This window comes from Ochotona curzoniae, unplaced genomic scaffold (assembly GCF_017591425.1).
Source record: "Ochotona curzoniae isolate NIBS_2020 unplaced genomic scaffold, NIBS_Ocur_1.0 contig_43, whole genome shotgun sequence".
Lineage (NCBI taxonomy): Eukaryota > Metazoa > Chordata > Mammalia > Lagomorpha > Ochotonidae > Ochotona > Ochotona curzoniae.
The window spans coordinates 29906615-29926682 of record NW_024466218.1 but is presented as its reverse complement, the minus strand read 5'-3'; the positions used below and the strand labels follow the sequence as shown (position 1 = coordinate 29926682).

General features: G+C 49.1%; 1 protein-coding gene across 1 annotated transcript in view; it reads right to left on the bottom strand.

Annotated features, from left to right (window-relative positions):
- TNFRSF11A (TNF receptor superfamily member 11a) overlaps nucleotides 1-20068 on the bottom strand; it is a 58836-nt gene that overhangs the window by 29945 nt on the left and 8823 nt on the right. Inside the window, exons 2-3 of the mRNA XM_040984677.1 lie at nucleotides 3405-3486; nucleotides 2253-2378 (exon numbers count right to left, since the gene is read on the bottom strand). Coding sequence (XP_040840611.1) covers nucleotides 2253-2378; nucleotides 3405-3486 — 208 coding nt within the window. The remainder of the gene's footprint in view (nucleotides 1-2252; nucleotides 2379-3404; nucleotides 3487-20068) is intronic.

The window sequence follows — 20068 nt, the reverse complement described above, 5'->3', positions numbered from 1 at the left end:
GCATTTGTGGTGACTTTACAGCTTCAACTGTGAGCCCACCTGGTTTGATTGATTCACTGTATGTGACTGAGCCCGGTACCCCCGCATGCCATCTCATCTGGATTGGCCAACTGGGCCTTGCATCTTTATATTCCACAATATGTGGGGGAGCTTCAAGGAGTAAAACAAACGAACCAGAAGTCTCTTCCCTTTTTCATTCTCTGAAGCAGGGGTTATGGCCAATTTCCATTTTTTTCCTAGAACACAGCAGGATGATTCCTGGAAAGGCAAACTCCCTTCTGTGTCTGCTTTTTGAGGCCCAAAATAGTACACAATGCATGGGACAGACCCGGATGGACATCAAGTTCTCCCAGTACCCTACTCAAATGCAGCAGAATGGAACCAACCAGGTGACCACAGACTTATGCATATTTAAAAATATCTCACTGCAGGACCGGTGGCAGTGGCTTAGGGGCTAAAGTCCTCACCTTGCATGCACCGGCATCCCATATGGGCACCGGCTCTAATCCCAGTAACCCCGTTTCCTGTCTAGCTCCCTGCTTGTGGCCTGGGAAAGCAGTCAAGCATGGCCCAAAGCCTTAAGACCCTGTACCCATATGGGAGACTCAGAAGAGGCTCCTGGCTCCTGGCTTTGGATCGGTACAGCACCAGCTGTTGTGGCCGCTCGGGGAATGAATCAATGGATGAAAGATCTTCTCTGTATATCTGACTTTCGAGTAAAAATAAAATAAATCTTTAAAAAAATCTTACTGCAGCAGGATTTTGGCTTTAACGAATTTTGGCAGTAGACAGAGTGAACTTTTATTTCCAAGAGACAGCAATGAGTCAAGGCCATTACTAAGCAGTGGGAAATAAAAAAGTCCTGGTCAGATGCCTCTGCTGAGCAGACTTTCCACGTTACATTCTCCTGCTGAAACCTGCCACCTCAAACACTTCAGAAAATGTGGGGTTTTTTTTGTTCAAATATTTAGTTTTTGTTTCTGTCCAGTGGAACAGAAAATCTATAAACAAGGATTAGTTCTGTAGTCACGAGCCTCCTCCTAGCATTCACGCGGAGACTGGCAAATAAAATGTTCACTAAAAAGCGATCAGGAATCCTTGGAGAAATGGTTGGCCGCAGTCCACTGGAGGACGGCAGGTAAGCCTGGAAGGAAGGGAGGTCCTTTCGGGGGTCTGGCACCTAGCTGAGCAGTCCCGACCTTGGTTGAGAAGCCTGCATCCCCCAGCACAGTCCCCAGGTTCAATTCCTGGCTCTACCCCTGGTCTGCAGCTTCTACTCATGTAGAACCTGCAAAGCCAAGTCCTTGGTTCAAGTGCTTGGGTCCCTGACACCCATGGGAGAGCTGGATAGAGATCCCAGCACTCAGGTGTGGCCGCTGAGGGCATCTGGGAAGCATATGGCAGATGAGACACTCTCTCTCTAATGGATTGATTCAATCAGCAACAATGAAAAAATGCATTCAAGGCAGAAACCAAAAATGGAGGAGGATGGCGGTTTGACAAGGACATGGAAGTACAGAGTTTAGAAAAGAGGCTTGCGGGTCCCAGCGCAGTGCCATAGCAGCCAAAGCCCTAGCCTTGCATGTGCCAAGATCCCATGTGAGCGCAGGTTCTAGTTCCAGTAGCCTCACTTCCCATCCAGCTCCCTGCTGGTGGCCCGGCACAGCAGTCGAAGAAGGCCAAAAGCCTTTGGACCCTCCACACGTATGGGGGACCTGGAAGAAATTCCTGGCTCCTGGCTTCAGACCGGCACAGCACAGGCTGTTGCGGTCACTTGGGGAATGAATCATCGGACGGAAGATCTTCCTCTCTGTCTCTCCTCTCTGTGTATCTGACTTTGCGATAAAAAAAAAAAAAAAAAAAGTAAGAAGAGGCTTGGGTGGCAGAAGGTCGAGGTTGAGCCCTATTTCTCACCTCCTAACCTTGGAGTAGTCATTCCACCTCCCCAAGACTCAGTTTCTTCATCAGGCTGATTGTTCAGTGAATGAGCCTGACCTGTGTCTAAGGCCTGTGTCGACACAGAGAGGTGAGGCCAGTGTACCCCGTCAGAGGGGTTCCAGAAATAAACTACAACGTGCACACCTTCCAGCACAGAAGTTCTAAATGAAGCATGCTGTCCCAAGGCTTCGGGGATCTTAGACATAAGAAACAGCACTGGCCACTTCTAGAAATGTGTGCCTACAAGGGAAGATGTGAGTGCAGCAGAGACAAATTTTTTTAGTATTGCGCCTCCCAAGGCACGACTAACTCACCAGAGTCACAGACTTTGTGCAGCAAGCACTTATCTTCCTCGTTCCAAGTATCCAAGTACTCATCCGGACCACAGGGCAGGCACACGCTGCCGGAGGTAGAAGTGCATTTAGAAGACAGGTACTTCCCTTAAATTGGAAGGGGGACAGACACGCACTCGTCAAAACACAGCGCAAGTTCAACAAGGTCACCAACGTCTTGGACAAATAGACACGACCACCATCCCAGGAAGCCCCCAAACATGGGCTTCCCATCTTCAAACTCCTCTCTGCTCTCCAACTGGGTAATCAACCTCTTGTGGCTCACATACACTGTGGGCTCAGGTGGGCTCAGTTTGACCCACGAGTCAAGGTGTGCTTCTCCCTCTCTCACAAACACACCTGTCAGTCATTGGACCTTGGTCCTGCCCACCCGAGAATATCTGGAGCTGAAATATCCAAAGGGCCTTATTATTTGAGGGCATTTCAAGCAGTTCATGGAAAATGGGACTGTAAAAGAAATGTATCTGGGAACTATGTTTTTTTTTTTTTTAAATCCATGCAATTTTTCCCTAATATGTAATTTCCATGGACCTTTCAGAGAGCTCTCATAAGGTGACCTCTCCTTTCCTCCATCAAGTGAACAATAAGCGTCGGGGGACTTGGTGGGCTGGGGACCCCGCCGGGGCTGCCAGGCCAGGTTCTGCAGTGTTGAGAAGCAGGTAGCCAGTTCCTCCCTCTGCCTTCAGCAAGTAGCTACAGGAGCTATAATTGGGTTCAGGCGATTTTTTTTTTATCAGAACCAATTCCAAAGTAGCTATCCCCAAATAGAACTCCTGTGAAAACAATTATAAGTAAGAGCTGTACCTCACATTTGGAGAATCTGAAGCATAAAGGTGCTAAAATATGCTCTTAAAAACCTTCTCAGGGAACAGTGTTTTGGAAAATCCGTGCTGCAGCACCCACGGGGGGCCTAGAACGGAATGGGGTTCTGGCTTTGAACTGATTTCAGCTGTTGAGGAGAGATCCTCATATTCCAAGTGGCTGGCGTGAGCATCCGCCACCCACATCAAGTCCACGCCGTCACCTCTGCATCTGGTGGGAGTGGGGAGCTCCACAGTGCAAACCCGGCCCAGTCTGGAAGCACACCTGCTGGGGGCTCAGTTCAGGAAGTACCTGGTTCACATTTGTGGCAGCACAGCCCAAGATGCTCGTAATGCCTCTCGCTGGCACACGGAGCGGTCACCTGGAGGCTCACCTGGAAAAGGGACTGACATCAGGCAGGTTTACCCACAGGTTCTTTTATGAAGACAACACAAAGGGAATTGCCAAGTCACATTTCCACAAATCATCTAAAAATGCTTTAAGCCATCCTGACACCGTGGTTTGGGACATTACCTCCAAAAATGTCACTTGCCTAGTTTAACCCATTCTCCTCCTATGGATGTATAAAACCAAGTCATTTAAGAGTGGTTAGCATGTTCCTGCTTATAGGATGGATTAAAGGCCATTTCCAAACTGTCCCCATAAAATTGAAAAATACCCGACACAAGCCACATACAGAAGTAATCTCCCTTCTCCAGACTCGGCGTTGACTCAGAGACCAGCGAGGCCCCATCAGGACCATACCACAGGATGTCCAGTTTGGTCATCCATGCTCTCTCTGCATTCGAAACGCTTACCATTTCAAATGTCAAACATGTACAGAAAATTCATCAGAATGGGGACAGCAAGGTGGGGCAGTGCCAGCCTGCCATCCCAAGGACTCCGGGTAAGTCACTCAGGGGTTTTTGTGCTTCTGTTTCTTTTCTGGTTTAAAACAGCCGTCTGGATTCTAATACAAAGACTGATCCCCGAATGTACCAGGCCAAGGCAAACAAAACAGCAGGTCTCTTAGAGGCACTGGAGATTCTTATCAGCTTGTGGCAGGAAAGTTCTTTTCCTTCTGCGCTTTCTCAGTGTGAGAAAAACAACAACAAACACTTGGGTGAGGAAGGGAACAGGCTGGGTTTGGCTGAACCGCACGCCAGGTCTCCCACAAGCCCGTGAGTGCCAGCTGACAAACCTCCAGCGGGTGGTGCTGCGGCCCAGGCAGATGCGCCAGCCAGGCAGGAGGCAGCCCTGGGCAGCTTCCTCTGGGAGCTCGGGCCCCAGGGATCCGCCATGCCACCAGAGGAAACAGGAAGTGGCAGGAGCAGGTAGGGAAGGGGTTGGGAAGACTCATTCACCCAGAGGCGGTGAGGCTGGCGGTAAGAAACCAGTGGTATATTTGGAGCACCCTGTCAGCCAAGGAGAGGTTGGGGGATGAGAATATAGGCAAGTATAGCATAGTCAAGGTCAAGGAGGGCTTCTTCCTCTGCGTAGGAGAGGCCTTAGGGTCTGGAAATAACACAGTCCAAAGACCAACACAGCCTCAAAATGACCTCGGTCACAGAAGGAAGTCTTATAAAGAAATCACAGACCCAGCAAACCCAAAGCCAGCAGAGTGGAGGGTGGGAGTCACATGGGCCTCTCTCACTCAGGTTTAGGGGCTGATGGCCTGAACAGGTGCAAAGGCAGGTGTTCTCAGGGAAGCCTGTATGTGGCTGGAGCAACACGTGCCAGCAGCACTGCACTTGACCTTAACACCTGGGCCTTGCCATCGTTCCCAGCGACACCGATTGCTGTACTGATGCTGATGCCATAGGGAGGCCAGGGGACATTACAGACAATGTACAGGCTTAAGCCACTGCCTGTGATGGTGGCATCTGATTTAGGCACCGGTCGGAGTCCTGACTGCTCTACTTCTGATCCATTGCCCTGCTAATGCACCTGGGATGCCATCAGAGGATGGCCGGTGTTTGGGCCGCTGCACCCACATGGGAGGCCCAGCTAGAGTTCCAGGCTCCTGGCTTTGGCCTGGTCCAGCCATGATTTGCTGAAACCATTTGGGTAACAAGCCAGCAGATGGAAGCTCTGTCTCTTTCTCTCTCTGTTAACTCTGCTTTTCAATTAAATCTTAAAAAACAAAGGAAAGAAATCACTGCACAGTTCACTCTGGCTTCCCTTTCATTTTGTATATAAAGGAAACTGGTTCCCCCCGAGGCTGATGCTGTGTTTCTGTGTCTGGCACAGCAGGTGCACACACGGAAGGTGGGTGAGCCAAGGCAGGGTAGGACAGCTAAACCCAGGCAGCCCGACCCCGGATCCCTGCGAGTCCAAGGAGCTGCGGTGCCAATGCCAAGAATCTCAGGGCGGATGGCAAAGGTTATCAATTGCTTCTAACTCCAAGAAAGCTACACCAGTCTCCAGAAGGTGTGTACACACTCTGCCCTACCCACAGAGAAAGGTGCTTTTTAGGGGAATTTGCTGCAAGGGCTAGTCCCCTGCAGCAATTGCTGCAAAGCCATACCAGTTGCCACCGTCTGTGCCCCAAGGCTGCTGAGCATCAGGATGACTGGATAGCACGCCCAGCAGTGTGGCTGTGGCTCAGGCCACCTGTCCTGCGGCTGCCCAGAGCATCACACTTCCACTTCCAGAAATGACCACCAGTCCTAACTTTCAAGCACATTTTTACATGATTCCTTTAAATCACCTCTCCCTCCTAAGCTGCTTCCTTCTTACAAATTATCATGTAGACATGCCTTGTTTAAAAAAAAAAAATGAGATTACAGCCATATGCCATAAAATTAAGCCTTGGAAAGCATAGCCTTCAGGGGCCTTTATCACAGTTCCACAGTCACCATTGGTATCTTATGCCAGGACATTGTCATTGCCCTCTGACTGATGCGTCTACTTCACAGAACTCCTAAGGAGCAGCACCAATGACGCTCTTGAGACAATCTGCCATGGAGAGGCAGAAAATTAAGCATTTGACCCAACTTTAGGCACAATGTAAGCAGCAATTGAAGTTGTTCTCAGGTGCATGATGTAATGGAAAACACCCCTTTATGTCTTCAAAGTGGCCATGCAAGTTGAGTACCCTTTACTCGGGGAGATTGGCAGCACAAGTGTTTTGGATCTTGGAGCATCCCATTTTGGAATGTGACCATGGACTCCATCTGATGAGCATTCCAAATGGGAAAATCACAGCTCTGAAACGCTCCAGAGTCTGAAACTTCAGTTCCACATTGACCACGAGAATGAATGGGCTGGATTTTGGAGCCCTTCTGTTCTCAGATTTCTGGATCAGAGATGCTCACCCACACTGCACACAGCTTAGAAGGCAACTCTCCTACACACGAGTGTTTAATGAGACGTGGTTTCAGCGTGATTAATGAAGGGTGCTAGCTCTCCTGGGAGCAGGCCAAGTGTTCCTTTTTGGTCCCTTCTGAGCTCTCTGCTTCCGACGCTTTCCTTCCATTTGCAGGATCCCAGGCCTGGCATGAATCCCGATTAGTAGTGAGGGCATTGTGGCCCTCCCGCCTCAATCCTGGCCAGCACTGTACAGCCTGCCTTGTGCCATCTGTTTCTCATGCCATGTCCCAGCCAGCAAGAAGCCTCCAGGCTTTCTGTTTGCCTGGTAGCCTTCACATTGGTAACTCCTGGGAAACCTGTCATGACCAGCAAATTCACCTTGCTTCACTGGGTCCCTGGGACTTACACACCTGCTCCTCAATGCTATCGGCCTGACAGGTTCCCTGCTTCTGCCTGACTCCCCAATTCTACCCTGAGCTTCATCTGCTTGGGTTTAGTTCTCCATTAGCTTACCCTGGATGTCCCCCATCTGACAGTCTACCAGACACATGTGGGCATCATGTCTTCACGTGAATGAATGCATGTGCCCCTGCCCATTCTAGTGTGACCTGTCCATTTGCCTAAAAGTTCCTGATTCTGATGCCCATCATCTTACCACTGGCTGTCCCGTCCACCAGGGCCTGCCCTGCTTTGTCTGGTCCTTGGTCCTTCCCTTCCACCTACCCAGAACTGGGGCCTAACTGCATCCTCAAAGACCAAGCTCCCCCTCTATGCAAGGTGGTAGCTGTTATTGTTGGTAACTCTAGTAAAGTAGTAATCTGATTTTTAAAAAGTTCTTGTTTAATGGCCCAAAGCCTTGGGACCCTGCACCTGTGTGGTAGACCCAGAAGAGCTCCTGGCTCCTGAGTTTGGATCGGCACAGCACTGGCCGTTGTGCTCACTTGGGGAGTGAATCATCGGACGGAAGATATTTCTGTCTCTCCTCCTCTCTCTCTCTCTCTATATATCTGACTTTGCAATAAAAATAAATAAATCTTTAAAAAATAAAAGTTCCTGTTTAAATGTTACTGAAATAATCCCCAAGGAAGTGGGGGGACTTGGGCACAAGGCTGCTGCTGTTCGGGTAATTACCCCAACACCTGCATTGCCTCCTCTTCCCTAGTGGTAGCAATGGCACGCCCCCACAACTGGGCAGAAATGTACAAGCCTAAGCTCTCTCTAGATAACTTTTCCAGCCCGTCTACAGGATGGCCTCGTTGCCCTCTGAAACAGTTAATGCTTTTGAACCACAGTCATCTTCAAGAAGCAAATAAACCAGAACAACTTTTTGAATTTTTATTTCTATCATCAGGTGATATAAAATTCACAAGGCACACAGCCTGTTTGGAGTAAAGCGTCTCTTCTCCCGGCCACCCTTCTACATAGATAACTACTACTGTCAGTCACTTTTCTTCTAGAAACATAAGGAGAATCCACCTGTGACCTATGTAAAAGCTATTCTATAAAAACAGCTGCCTTGTAGGCCTGCTGAGTTAAGTCCACTTGCTATGTTTGTATTTGGGGGAATACAACTGGACGTATATGGTGCTTAGCAGTCTGCTGAAAAATAGTCATATCCACAGGCTCCCTTACGGCTAGTGCACCTCGGAAGCAGCAGAAGACAGCCCAAGTGTTTGGGCCCCTTCGGCCCTTGAGAGATCCAGACGACACTCCTGGCTCCTGGCCTAAGCCTGGCCCCGTGTTGGCTGTTGTCGCCATCTGGGGAATGACCTCACAGATGTAAGATTTCTGCTCTTCTGTCTCTCCCTCTCTATGTGCAACTCCAACTTTCAAAATAAGTTCATCTTCTCAAGAAAAACAAAAATGACAAAAGCTCTGGCCCACAAAATGTCCATCAACTAACCTTTGCAGGTGTAAAAAAAGTAATTATATTTATTTGAGAGGCAAAAAGGTAGAGAGAGAGAAGAAAGGAGAGAGAGATCTTTTATCTGTCGGTTTACTCCTTCAGATATTCACACCAACCAGGCTTGGCCAGGCCAAGGTTGGAAGCTGGGACCTTGAACTACTTGAACTTGCACTGCTGCCTTCCCAGGGGAGCAATAGCAGGAAGCCAGAGTCAGGAGCAGAGCCAGGACTCAAACCCAGATGCCCCTAAGTGGAATGCTGGCATCCCACATGATGGCTTGGCTGCTGTACTCAAAGCTTCCCAACATCCCAACTGCTGTTTTGTTTTTGTTTTTGTTTTTGTTTTTTAATTATTAAAAGACTTCCCTTGAGGGAATAAGGAACAGGGCAGTGAGATTACAGCAAAGGTCCCCTTCACACACAAATTCCCCCCAGAATGCCTCGACAGGCTACCAAAGGGACGAAAAGGCCAGGCAGACCAGGCGATGCTCTGCATTGACAGACTTCCTTCGCCTCACTTCCTGGTGTCCTGAGTGCACCTGTTTCGGGGCCAGGTGAAGGTCTGTGGGGGTGCAGCTGCTATTCCTCCGAGAGCTGACACACTCACTGAAAGTAAGTGTGTCTGTAGCAAGCTTCAGGAGGCCAGGGGAGCTCAAAATGTAAAGCAAAGTTCTCTAGGCAGAATCATGCAGATTAATTTCCCTGTGCAAAACCAGGTTGGGGCTAACTCTAAATATCGTAAAAAAAGGAAACCTGACACTTGTGTCCACAAAGTTGCAGAGACGAATGCAACCTGTGTGCAATCCTGCGTGGAGGCTGACCTTGCCTATTCACCTTTTTAAAAGATTTATTTATTTTTATTGGAAAGGCAGATATAATACAGAGAGGAGGAGATATAGAGAGAAAGATCCTCCACCCATTGATTTACTCCCTAAGCGGCCTCAACAGCTGGTGCTGTGCCAATCCGAAGCCAGGAGCCAAGAGCCTCTTCCGAGTCTTCTACATGGGCGTAGGGTCCCAAGGTTTTGGGCCGTCCTCGACTGCTTTCCCAGGCCACAAGCAGGGAGCTGGGTGGGAAGCGGGGGTGCCGGGATTAGAACCAGCGCCTATATGGGATCCTGGTGCCAGGCCCGCCTATTTATTCTTTTATGCTCTACATCAGCCCAGTTGTAATCAATGTTGTTTGGGAGACCAATGTTACTTTCTTGCTCTACTGGAAATTCACAAGTAATAAGAGGCCCAGCCCTTTGTGTCAAATCAGAGGGAAAGAACCTTACTCCGCAGAACATGTAAGGGATTTTCCATAATTTTATTGTACAAAATATCATCCGTGACTATACTTGAGAATTTGGCTATGATTTCAGCGCGGATGGTATCAAGTTTTTAGCCATTACAGTAGAACTGAAAGCTGTGGTTTTGTGAAGAGAGGAACTTTCAAATGTGAAAATCACACTTTACCTCATCGTCCTGCTGCCCTGGAAAAAAAAAAATCCTTAAAGAAAAACAGCACACCAGGAAATTCCTGGTGATGTGTGTCCCCGAACTTGCACACAGCTCCCCTGCTGTGATGGTCTCACCCTGAGAACACACTTCTCTGTCTGAAGGACTTGGTGCTGATAAGTAAGGAAACACCGGCCTAAAGGGCACGTGACTGTAGCAGCTGCTCTCATGTCTGGTCCATTTCTCTGTGTCCCCCACAGCCCACCCAGCCGAGAGAATGTCCAACATCTCCTCAGTGACATTTCAATGAACGACTGCAAACACAGACTTTTCAATCCAAAAGTTCTTGGATCTCTGCAAGTTTGCTCCTTTCTTGGTTGCTTTCTCTAGAAGCTTCCAGATGTGCATCCTATCTATCTTTTCATCCTTCTATTTAAAGTTTATTTATTTACTTTTCTAAAGTCACATGGAGAGAGAAAAAGCCAGCCAGAGAGGCCTCAACACAGAGAGAGCTGCTACTGACCAAATGGAGAAGGAGCTGAGTCCGGCTGAAGCCAGAAGCCTGGAACCCAATCCAGGCCTCCTGTATGGTGTCTAGGACTCAGTACCACCTAGTGCCTTCCTGTTCATTAGCAGGAAGCTGGAATAGGGAGGAAGCAGAACTCCAACCCAAGCTCTCCAGTCAGCATTAAAACAAACCAAAAAATCACTTCTATTTAAAAGATAGACGGGCAATCAGGGAGAAACCTTCTGGGCTCACATTAGCAGGCAGCTGGCATGGAGAGCAGAGCCAGGACTTGGATCAGTCACTTCATGGGATGTGGGGCACACTAAGTGGTACCCGACCTGCTGTACCAAACGCCTACCCCATACCCCGACCATCCGTGGCTGAGCAGGGTATGCTGTCATAGGCTGTTAGGGACAGAAATCATCAATCATCGCACCCTCGAGCTTCTACAGTAAATGCTCTAACGCAGAGCAGAAATCAAGGAGGCAGTAGTAACCCAGAGGCCAGGAAGGGCAGACTCTAAGAAAAGAGAAAAAAGAAACAGAAGCCAAGGTGACATGAGAGGACAGAGGAGAAGCTGGGGAGCAGACAGAAGCAGCGGCCGGGATCACTGCGGCGGGGAGGACCTGGGTGGGCAGGGGCCTGGCCAGGCCGTCCAGCCGGTGGCCCAGTGTGAGCTGTAAGAGAGGCTCCCCTTTGGGCAGCTCAGCTGGGGCAGAACAACGCCTGACACATCCTTAATTAAACCACCTACATTTCTTCAATCTGAAAATTGAAAAAAAAAAGTTAGTTCTAAGTCTGTAAAACAAGGCTGTTTGCTGCACTCCCTGCCCCACACCAAGAACCAGATGACGGTGATGACTGGCAAGCGCCCAGAACCAGCAAGGGCCTGCTTCCTCGGGCTGACGCGGAGGACTTTTCTAGTAGGTCACGAGGAGAACGAAGCGATGTAATCTCCTTACGCACTGAGCACAGTGCTGCGCAGCCGCAAGACGGGGATCCTGGAGTGCACACCTGAGCTGCTGCGCAGTGACAACCAACGCCACTGCTCCCTGAGCCAGCAGCGGCAGAGGAGGCTCACCAGAAAGGGGAAGCAGGTGGAGGAGAAGAAAACTCCCAAGGGCCTGACCATTTTCTGAGTGCATCATTCTCTTTATCTTGAACTCGGACATGATACTTAGAGCTGCCCAGCAGACTGCTTCAGCTGCACAACCGACTTTTCATCAAAGAGGTGTGTGTGTGTATGTGTTTGTTTTCAAAGCAGGCTTGAGGTCAACGTGCTTAGGGAGCTGAAGTGTGCCTGGGAGCTGTGACAAGCTGGCTGAGTCATGGCAGCGGTTTCGCCGTCTGGGGGTTGGTTATGTGAGCCACGCTGGGTGATGGCGCAGCCCGGGTTTACTCAGAGTAGTTGGTGAGAAGCCGCCGCAAGATTCTATCTGTCTGTGATTCTGCTCAGCAGGCCCTGATTGACCTAGGACCAAAGGCCCTTCTAGACATTCTCATTTTAAATAAACTGGACAGAGACAATATCTGGCTTACTGATTTACAGAGAGAAAAAAATTCCTCTTGGTTTCTTTTGTACAAAGCTTCGCATGTCATGCTTCAGACCAAGCCTGGGCAGCTTCCTAGGGTTATGAGTTAGAGACGAAGAGAACAAAGTAGCAGCATTTGGAGACCACCTCGCACTCTAGAGCGCGTGCACCTCCAGCTAGGAAACCAGCATGCCACAAGACTCAGGAAACATGGGGAGACCTAGCACAGTCTGTGACGCCAACGTCCCTTGTTGGTGCCGGTCCTAGTCCTGGCTGCCCCACTCCCAGTCAACCTTCTTGCTATTGCGCCTGGGAAGGCAAAGAACAGGATGTAATTCCTGGATCCTTAGCTTCAGGTTGGCCCAGGCTTGGTCACTGTGGCCACTTGGCGGGTGAACCAGCAGATGGGAGATCTTCCTCTCTCTGTAATGTTGACTTTCAAGTAAACAAATAAGCTTTTAAATGTGTGTGTGCGTGTGTGTGTGCGTGGTGTCTCTTGATCTGTCTTAAAAAAATTTAGAGACCCACTCTAGGTTATACCAGTTGAGTCTGTGGCCTACGTAACAATAATAAATCTTACAAAACAGAAACACAAAAATGCAGCAAATGTAGGAATCAGACAGTTTAACAGAAAACTCCTCAAGTCTTTAAAATAAAATTCCTTTCAAAGAAATACATTTGATGCACAGCTCTTGGGAAAACAACACTGCTTCCAAATGGAAGGCTGGAGCATTCTGCTGCTCCAGCAACGTGTGCTTAGTTCCTCTGAAAAAACTGCAGGAAATCACGCCAGTCCTAGCACCACAGGGGGGCTTCAGCAACTTCATGGAAATGTACATGATGGATTTCAAAGAATTTTTCCACCAGAACCAGCACCATAGCACAGCACATTAAGCCACTACCTCAACAAATGGTACATAAGATGGGCACCTGTTCATACGCCAGCTGTTCTACTTCTGATCCAGCTCCCTGCTATTGTGCCTGGAGAAGCAGAAGATAGCCAAAGTACCTGGGCCCCTTCACCCACGGGAGAGACACAGATGAAGCTCCTGGCTTCAGCCTGGCCCAGCCCTGGCCCTTGTGGCTGTCTGGGGAGTGAACCAACAGATGGAAGACCCAGCTCTCTCTCTTTGTCTCCATGTCTCTTCAATCTGTAACTCTACCTTTCATACAAATAAATAAATTTTTTAAATTTACATCAAAATAAATGTATCTTTAATTGCATTTTTCCATAAATTCTTGAAGTTCTTTTGCTTTCTAATTGCTCTGCTGGGGACAGGCATTGCGACACAGTGGTTAGATCTGCCACCTGACACACCGCCGTCCCATCTCAGAGTGCCTGGGTTCAAGTCCCACTTCTGCTTCTGGTTCAAGTTCCTGCTGGTACGCACCCTGGGAGGCAGCACCCATGGAAGAGGCCTGGATTGAGTTCCTCGCTCCTGGGCATTTGGGGAGTCTGAGAATGCAAGAGTGCGCACTCTCTCTCATTTTCAAATGAAAAAACTGATCTGCTATTAAAGAATCTGGGATCTTCCAAAATGCATTTTATGAATGTATGTCCAGTAACAAAGGGAATTCAGAAACCCACTGAAGGCTTCCTCCCAGCTGGTCAGCTCTTATTGGTGTCATTGAAAATTATGAAGATATTCATTGCTCTACAGTGTGCTGCCGGTTCCCCTCACAGGAGCTGTCTGTATATTCACTGGACATGTACCAGAGGAAGGTCAGGCATTCTCTGGTCTGAGTCACACAGCTGTATCTCAAAAAAGGAATTTTCTTATAATACAAACCAGGAGATTCAGCTGGGTCTAGTTTAGGGTTGAACAACAGAAAGCCTCAATTTCTTTAAGCAGCTTTGCACCATCACAGGCATCTCAGTGAACTCTCCCATGCTCACATAAGGTCCTGGCCTGGCATGGTATGAAGGAGGGACTGTCCTTGACCTCACAGCCTCTACAGCCAGGAGACACAGCCACAGGGACAGCGAGGAATGAACACCATGACAGAACCCTTCCATGACAGCTCAAAAACCGGTGCGTAGGGAAAATCTGGACATCCGGGCTCCACTGAGGCCCTTTCCCGGGCAGGGAAGGTGGCCTATGCACCCCTACCCCGGGATCCACATCTTCCCCCTCCTCAGAATGGGCTGGGCACAGCAGCAGGGAAACCCACTGGGAAGGTGAATGACTCAGAAGAGGCACCTGAGCAGGAGAGGGAACAGGGCAGGCACAGAGGCGGAAGCGCCCAGGGCAGAGGAGGAAGGGAGGGGAAGAGCAGGAAGCGGTGCCTCCAGGGTGAGCCTGAGCAGAGGCCTGGCAGGGAGCCCGCCGTGCTCTGAGAGGAGGGGAAGCTGCAGGGCTCTCTGGTAGGAAGTCCTACCAGAAAGAAGCTGAGACGGGGAAGGGCACTTAAGGTTAGCGAGTCCTCTGACACAAGTGTGGGTCTCTGGAGGCAGTGGCACCCCAGAGAGCTGACGCGCGCTCATAGCCATGGAGCCCCAGCACCTGCAGTCCAGGCAGAGGCCAGAGAAAGGCCTACCTCCCGTCAGGAAAGGCTCCACTGGACTGGTTTTAGGCCTTGGCGTAATTTAAGAAAATCTTTCTCATGATAAAACATATGCTTAGGATATTTGCCATTTTAGCTGTTGAAACTGCATAATCCAGTGACGTTAAGGACAATCACAAAACTGTGAAACAGTCACCATCCTTCCAGGACCTGCTCATCGTCCCAAACAGAATCTGTCCCAGTTCAATAGTACGTCTGTGTCCCCCGCAGCCCTGACAAGTCCTTCTGTCTGTGACCATGACCACCCAACCATCCAACCTTGTCCCTGGGTGTCTAGCTTATTTATTTATTTTTAAAGATTTATTTGCTTATTTCAAAAGGCAGAGTTACAGAAAGAGATTTGACTGGTTGGTTTGTGCCCCAGTGGGCACAATGGCCAGAGCTGGGCTGATCTGAAGTCAGGTGCTTCTTACACGTGTCCAACATGGGTGGGGGCCCAAGGACTTGGGCCATCCTCTGCTGTTTTCCCAGGCCACTAGCAGGGAGCTGGATCTGAAGTGGAGCAGTTGGAGCCCTAAACAGAACCCATATAGGGTGCTGGCACTAAAGGCAAAAGTTTAGCATACGATGCCATGGCACTAGCCCCTTGGTTTATTTCACACAGCATGAGGTCTTTAATGGTTCCTCCATCAGAACTTTATTCCTTTTAACGGCTGAATAACATTCCATCGGATAAATACTACATTTTGTTTATTCATTCCTTTGCTGATGGACAGATGGTTCCTGAGGTTTCTGGGAATAATACTGCAATAATTACTGGCACATAGTTATCTGATTGAGTCCTTGTTTTCAATTCTCTTGGTCAATACCTAGGAATTGCATCAAAATATTAAGTTCAGTTTTCTAACTGTCCATAGGGACTTGTGCCATTTTACATTCCCACCAGCGAAGCATGAGAGTTCCATTCTCTCCATACATGTTATCTTCTGCTTACTTTTTTAAAGATTTACTTATTTCTTATTGGAAAGTCAGATACACAGAGAGGAACAGGGAGGAAGATCTTCGGTCCCTTGATTTACTCCCCAAGTGGCCGCAATGGCTGGAGCTGTGCCAGTTCTAAGCCAGGATCCAGAAGCCTCTTCTGGGTCTCCTGTGTAGGTGCAGGGTCCCAAGGCTTTGGGCCATCTTCAACTGCCTTAGTGGGGCCTACAGCATTAGAACCAGCGCCCATGGGATCCCAGCATGTGCAAGGAGAAGACTTTAGCCTCTAGGCTATCGTGCTGGCCCTTCTGTTCACTTTTTAAAAAGTGTTTATTTAAAAAGTGGAAAGGGAGACAGAAGAGACCTTCTATCTGCTGGTTCCTGCTTCAGTGGCTGAGCCACGCTAAAATTAGGAGCCAGAAACTCCATCTGAGTCACATATGTGGGTGGCAGGGACTCCAATCCTAGGGTCGCCATCAGCTGCCTTCCCTGGTACATTAGCAGGGAGCTGAGCAGCTAGGAATTCAATTGCTATTCCCACATGGAATGTGGCTTAACCTGCTATGTCACAAAGGTGACCTCTATAAACAAAACAAACAACTTAAAGAAGAAAGTTCTCAGGATGTGTGGTACCACGACAGCCTAATCCTCCACCTGTGCTGTCACCAACTCATATGCATGCCAATTCTCATCCTGCTGCTCCACTTCTAATCCAGTTCCCTGCTAATGCACCTGGGAGAGTAGTAGATGGCTTAAGTACTTGGGCCCCTGCACCCACATGGGAGACCTGGATGAAGCTCCCAGACCTGCAGCCATTTGGGGAATAAATCAGTGAATACAAGATTCTCTTTCTCTCATTCTCTGTCTCTAACTCTGCCTTTCAAATAAATAAATACGGCCCAGGGCTGTGGCCTAGCAGCTAAAGTCCTTGTCTTGAATGCACCAGGATCCCATATGGGCACTGGTTCTAATCCCAGCAGCTCCACTTCCCCTCCAGCTCCCTGCTTGTGGCCTGGGAAAGCAGTCCAGAATGTCAAGAACGGCCCAAAGACTTGGGACCTGCGCCCGCGTGGGAGACCTGTAATAGCTCCTGGCTTCGGATTGGCTCAGCTCCAGCTGTTGTGGTCACTTGGGGAATGAATCATCGGATGCAAGATCTTCCTCTCTGCCTCTCCTTCTCTCTATATATCTGCCTTTTCCAATAAAAATAAATCTTTACAAATAAATAAATAAATATTTTTAAAACAGAAAAGAAAGTTTCCCCTCTAAACAGCATTACTACATGGTTTCTCAGCAAATAATCTAGGGTATTTTAGCATTTAAGTCAGACATGTTCAGTGAGTTCAAAGCAGAAAAGGGAGACAAATTAAAAATAAGCCCTTATTTATTCCTAGTACCTGAACACCACACTGTATTAGGTTGTTAGATGCTCTGGATTTAGTGGGTGGACAGTTCACAGAGTTCTTGTCCAGTGGAGAAAAATGACAATAAGCAGACATAGAGTGAAATCTGGTTGTAATAACGGGGGTGGGGGGAGGACAATGAAGGGGTCCAAGAGCAGCCTTGGAATGACCAGGGGACAGCTCCCCGTCAGACGACCTCAGACACAGGTGCAGGGCAGCGGCAAGGGCCTGGGAGCAGTGTGTGTGACTGGGCGCAGCTAGAGGCACCGCTGGACAAAGCACAAGCCTGAACATGCCATTTATGCAGAGTGCATGTTAACAGACACCCAGAGCATCAGGATCCTGTGGCACAGGTTTGAGGATCGCCCTGGACACGGCCATTACCAATGCCTAAGCCAAAAGCACTTCTTGCTATTTTCATCATGGGATAGGAACTGTAACATATGCCTTAAGATTTAATATATATAATATTAATTATGATACAATATGCATATAACATTTACATTGGTCACAAGGTTTTTGGGGGAATAGATATCATGCCCCACCCCCAAAATCTTAAAACCCTTAACTATATAGATTAACTGTGACTGTTAAGAAGTTTTGGCATGGCCAGTACTCTAACTTAGCAAACTTCAAGTAGTGTCTTGAAAGTTGTGCTTTTCTGGACCCTTCAGCCCTGCGTGCTCTGACCACCTCAACAGTGGATGGGTTCCTTGAAGTAAAAAAAAAGAAAGAAAAAGAAAGAAATGGACTCATTGACAGGAAGAGGCACAGGAGTACAGATCTTGGCTCCACCATTTTGCTTGTTCTCCTTCTCACAATGCATTTATTATCTGTGCTCCTTGCAAAGCACAGCTTGGGGCTAAATGAAGAAAGCCAATCACATTTCCAACTTTAATTGCAAGCTGCTTTGTCTGCTGAAGAGATAAAGAGTGGCAAAGCCTGCAGCTGTGGGCTACTTGAAAAGAATGTGCAAGCAAGGTGTTTCCTAAACACGGCAATCAGGAGGCTTTGCCTTGTCCAGCTGTCACTCAACATGATTTCCACAGGGCCCACTGAATGCTCCTTTATTCTCCCAGGCTGGAAGCCTTTAAAAAACAATAAAAATAAAAAATGCACACCGTTAAGATGAGAACCTCATCTCAACTTGCATCTGTTAGTGAAATCAAAGGACCCTTGTGCTTGGCCTCTGAGATGGTGTGGGTCTTCAGGGGAACCAGGATCCCTCACTAGGGACGCACCATCCACTAAGACCCTAGGCTGCCATTGTGCTCAGAGGAAACCACCCCCCTCGCCTGCACTGCCCTTCCATGCCGGCCCCAGACAGCTCTCGGGGAGACACCCAGGGCTTCTCAAGTGTACACGGAACTGTGTTGGGGGAGGAGTTTTCAGTGCAGATTCAGGCATTTCTAACGACCTTGTGGTGGGGATGAAGGTCAGATGATATCCATGCCAAAGCCATGGGCCAGTGGTGCTTCTCTTGCCTCTAGATAACAGCCCCACCCAGGCTGCTCCTCAGCTTTGAACACACTCCAGCCCCCTGACCTCTCCTTATAACTCTCCCTCCTCCACTGCCATCCCAACCAGCAACCCTGTGGTCCCTCTCAATCCTGGGGCCCTGGAGCAGATGTGGAGTTGCTGAACCCCGATATTTGGGATTGACTTGGGATTCCCCTCACACCTGGACTGCTGAGACTCCTGCTTGGTGTCTCCTGCTTCTGTGTCATCTTGAGGTTGCTCTTCCTGTTGCACAGCTGGCAACCCATCTCCTCCCGTGTGCTCCCCTCGGTCCACCCTGTACTGCAGGCTCATGCAGCCTGGTTTTTGTGTCGCCTGTACCTGCTATTTGCCCACGGCTCACTGCAGGCCTGTGGATCACCATCTTCGCTCACATGCCCTTGCTTCTAGGCTGTGCCCATGCCTTCCTCTGTCTTCACTGCCAATCCCAGTGACAGCAGGCATAGCCCAACCCCCTTCCCCCGCTTCCTGGCAGGAGTCTTTTTTGGGGATTCTGGCCCATGAAGTGCTGGAGCTAGCATGCCGAGCCTGTATTCCACTCAGATCTGCCTCATGGGGCCACACCCAGGAATCACCATGATAATCGTTAACCAAACCCCTAGACAGACCTAAACCCAGCAGCATTTAACCAGATCTCCCAGCTCTGTCCCAGCAGTGGGAATGTGACTTCCCCTCCACAGCCCCGGACTGCTGGATCCTGCATTGCACCTGGAAATCTACCTAAAGCTGATTCTGAGGGGGCAGCTGGATGGGACAGAGTCCACATAAAAGAGCAAGAACTTTTCATCCATTCACAACACTGAAGTCTACGTAACACACGCTGAGAACTGCCTCTCCTGTCGCTAGTGACTTCCATCTTTCACCGTGAGGGCCATGGGAGAACTGGGCCGCAGGAAATTCCTGTGAGCCAGGCAGTGCGCTAGGACTGGACAGCTCGCCTTCCTGCCTCCCTACGAGGCATGGAGACTCTGCTCAGCGGCTGGACACAACAGGCGGTGAACGCTCAGATGCTTGTTCGGTGAATGAATCATTTTCACCGGAGGATCCCTGAGACCACCTCACTTCCCTCTACTGAGGCCCATACCAGTTTCCTATGAATTCTGAATCCAGTCTGAACTTGGAAAGATTCCACCGCTGCAGGCAAATTCAGACACACGCAGGGAAGAGAAGGTTGCAAAATCAGGCCACTCCTTCCTGTCAGTGCCTGTCACTCATGCCTAGGAATGAAAGCCCCCACCTGCGCGCTGGATCGCAGGAACCTGCCCCCCTCACCGTGAAGACCATCCACACACTAAGGGAACTGCTGTGCCTTCGGGCGCTTGGCTAGTCTGTAACGTGACACGGAAAGCAGGCCACGGATGTCCTGGTGAAGGTGGGCCTTGTGTGCAGGGCAGATGACCTGAACCCATCAGAAAAGGATGGGTGGGTGTTTAGCGGGTTCATCATTTGAAACAAATGGGATCAAGCTGAAGCTGGGGGTGCCAGCCATGTTCTTTGAGGGGTCTCTTTGGATTTCTGGTAACCGCACATGAGGAACACCAACCCTGCTGGCATCTCCCCATCTCACAGACAGCAACCTGGACGCTCTACAGGCTCAAACAGCTTGTTGCAACTAGAACTTTCCCCTATAATTTAGGGAGGGTTTTTAAACATTGGTAATGAAAACTGATTTAGATTTGTGCCATGGAAGAGATAAATCAAAACAGGAACCTAGGCTATTTGGATCAAGGACAGAATCCCAAGATTAAGACATAAAGAACCTTTAAAGATACACTGGGCCAACCTGGCACAGTAGCCTAGTGGCTAAAATCCTTGTGTTGCACACACTGGGATCCTATATGGGCACCAGTTCTAATCCCGGCACCCCCGCTT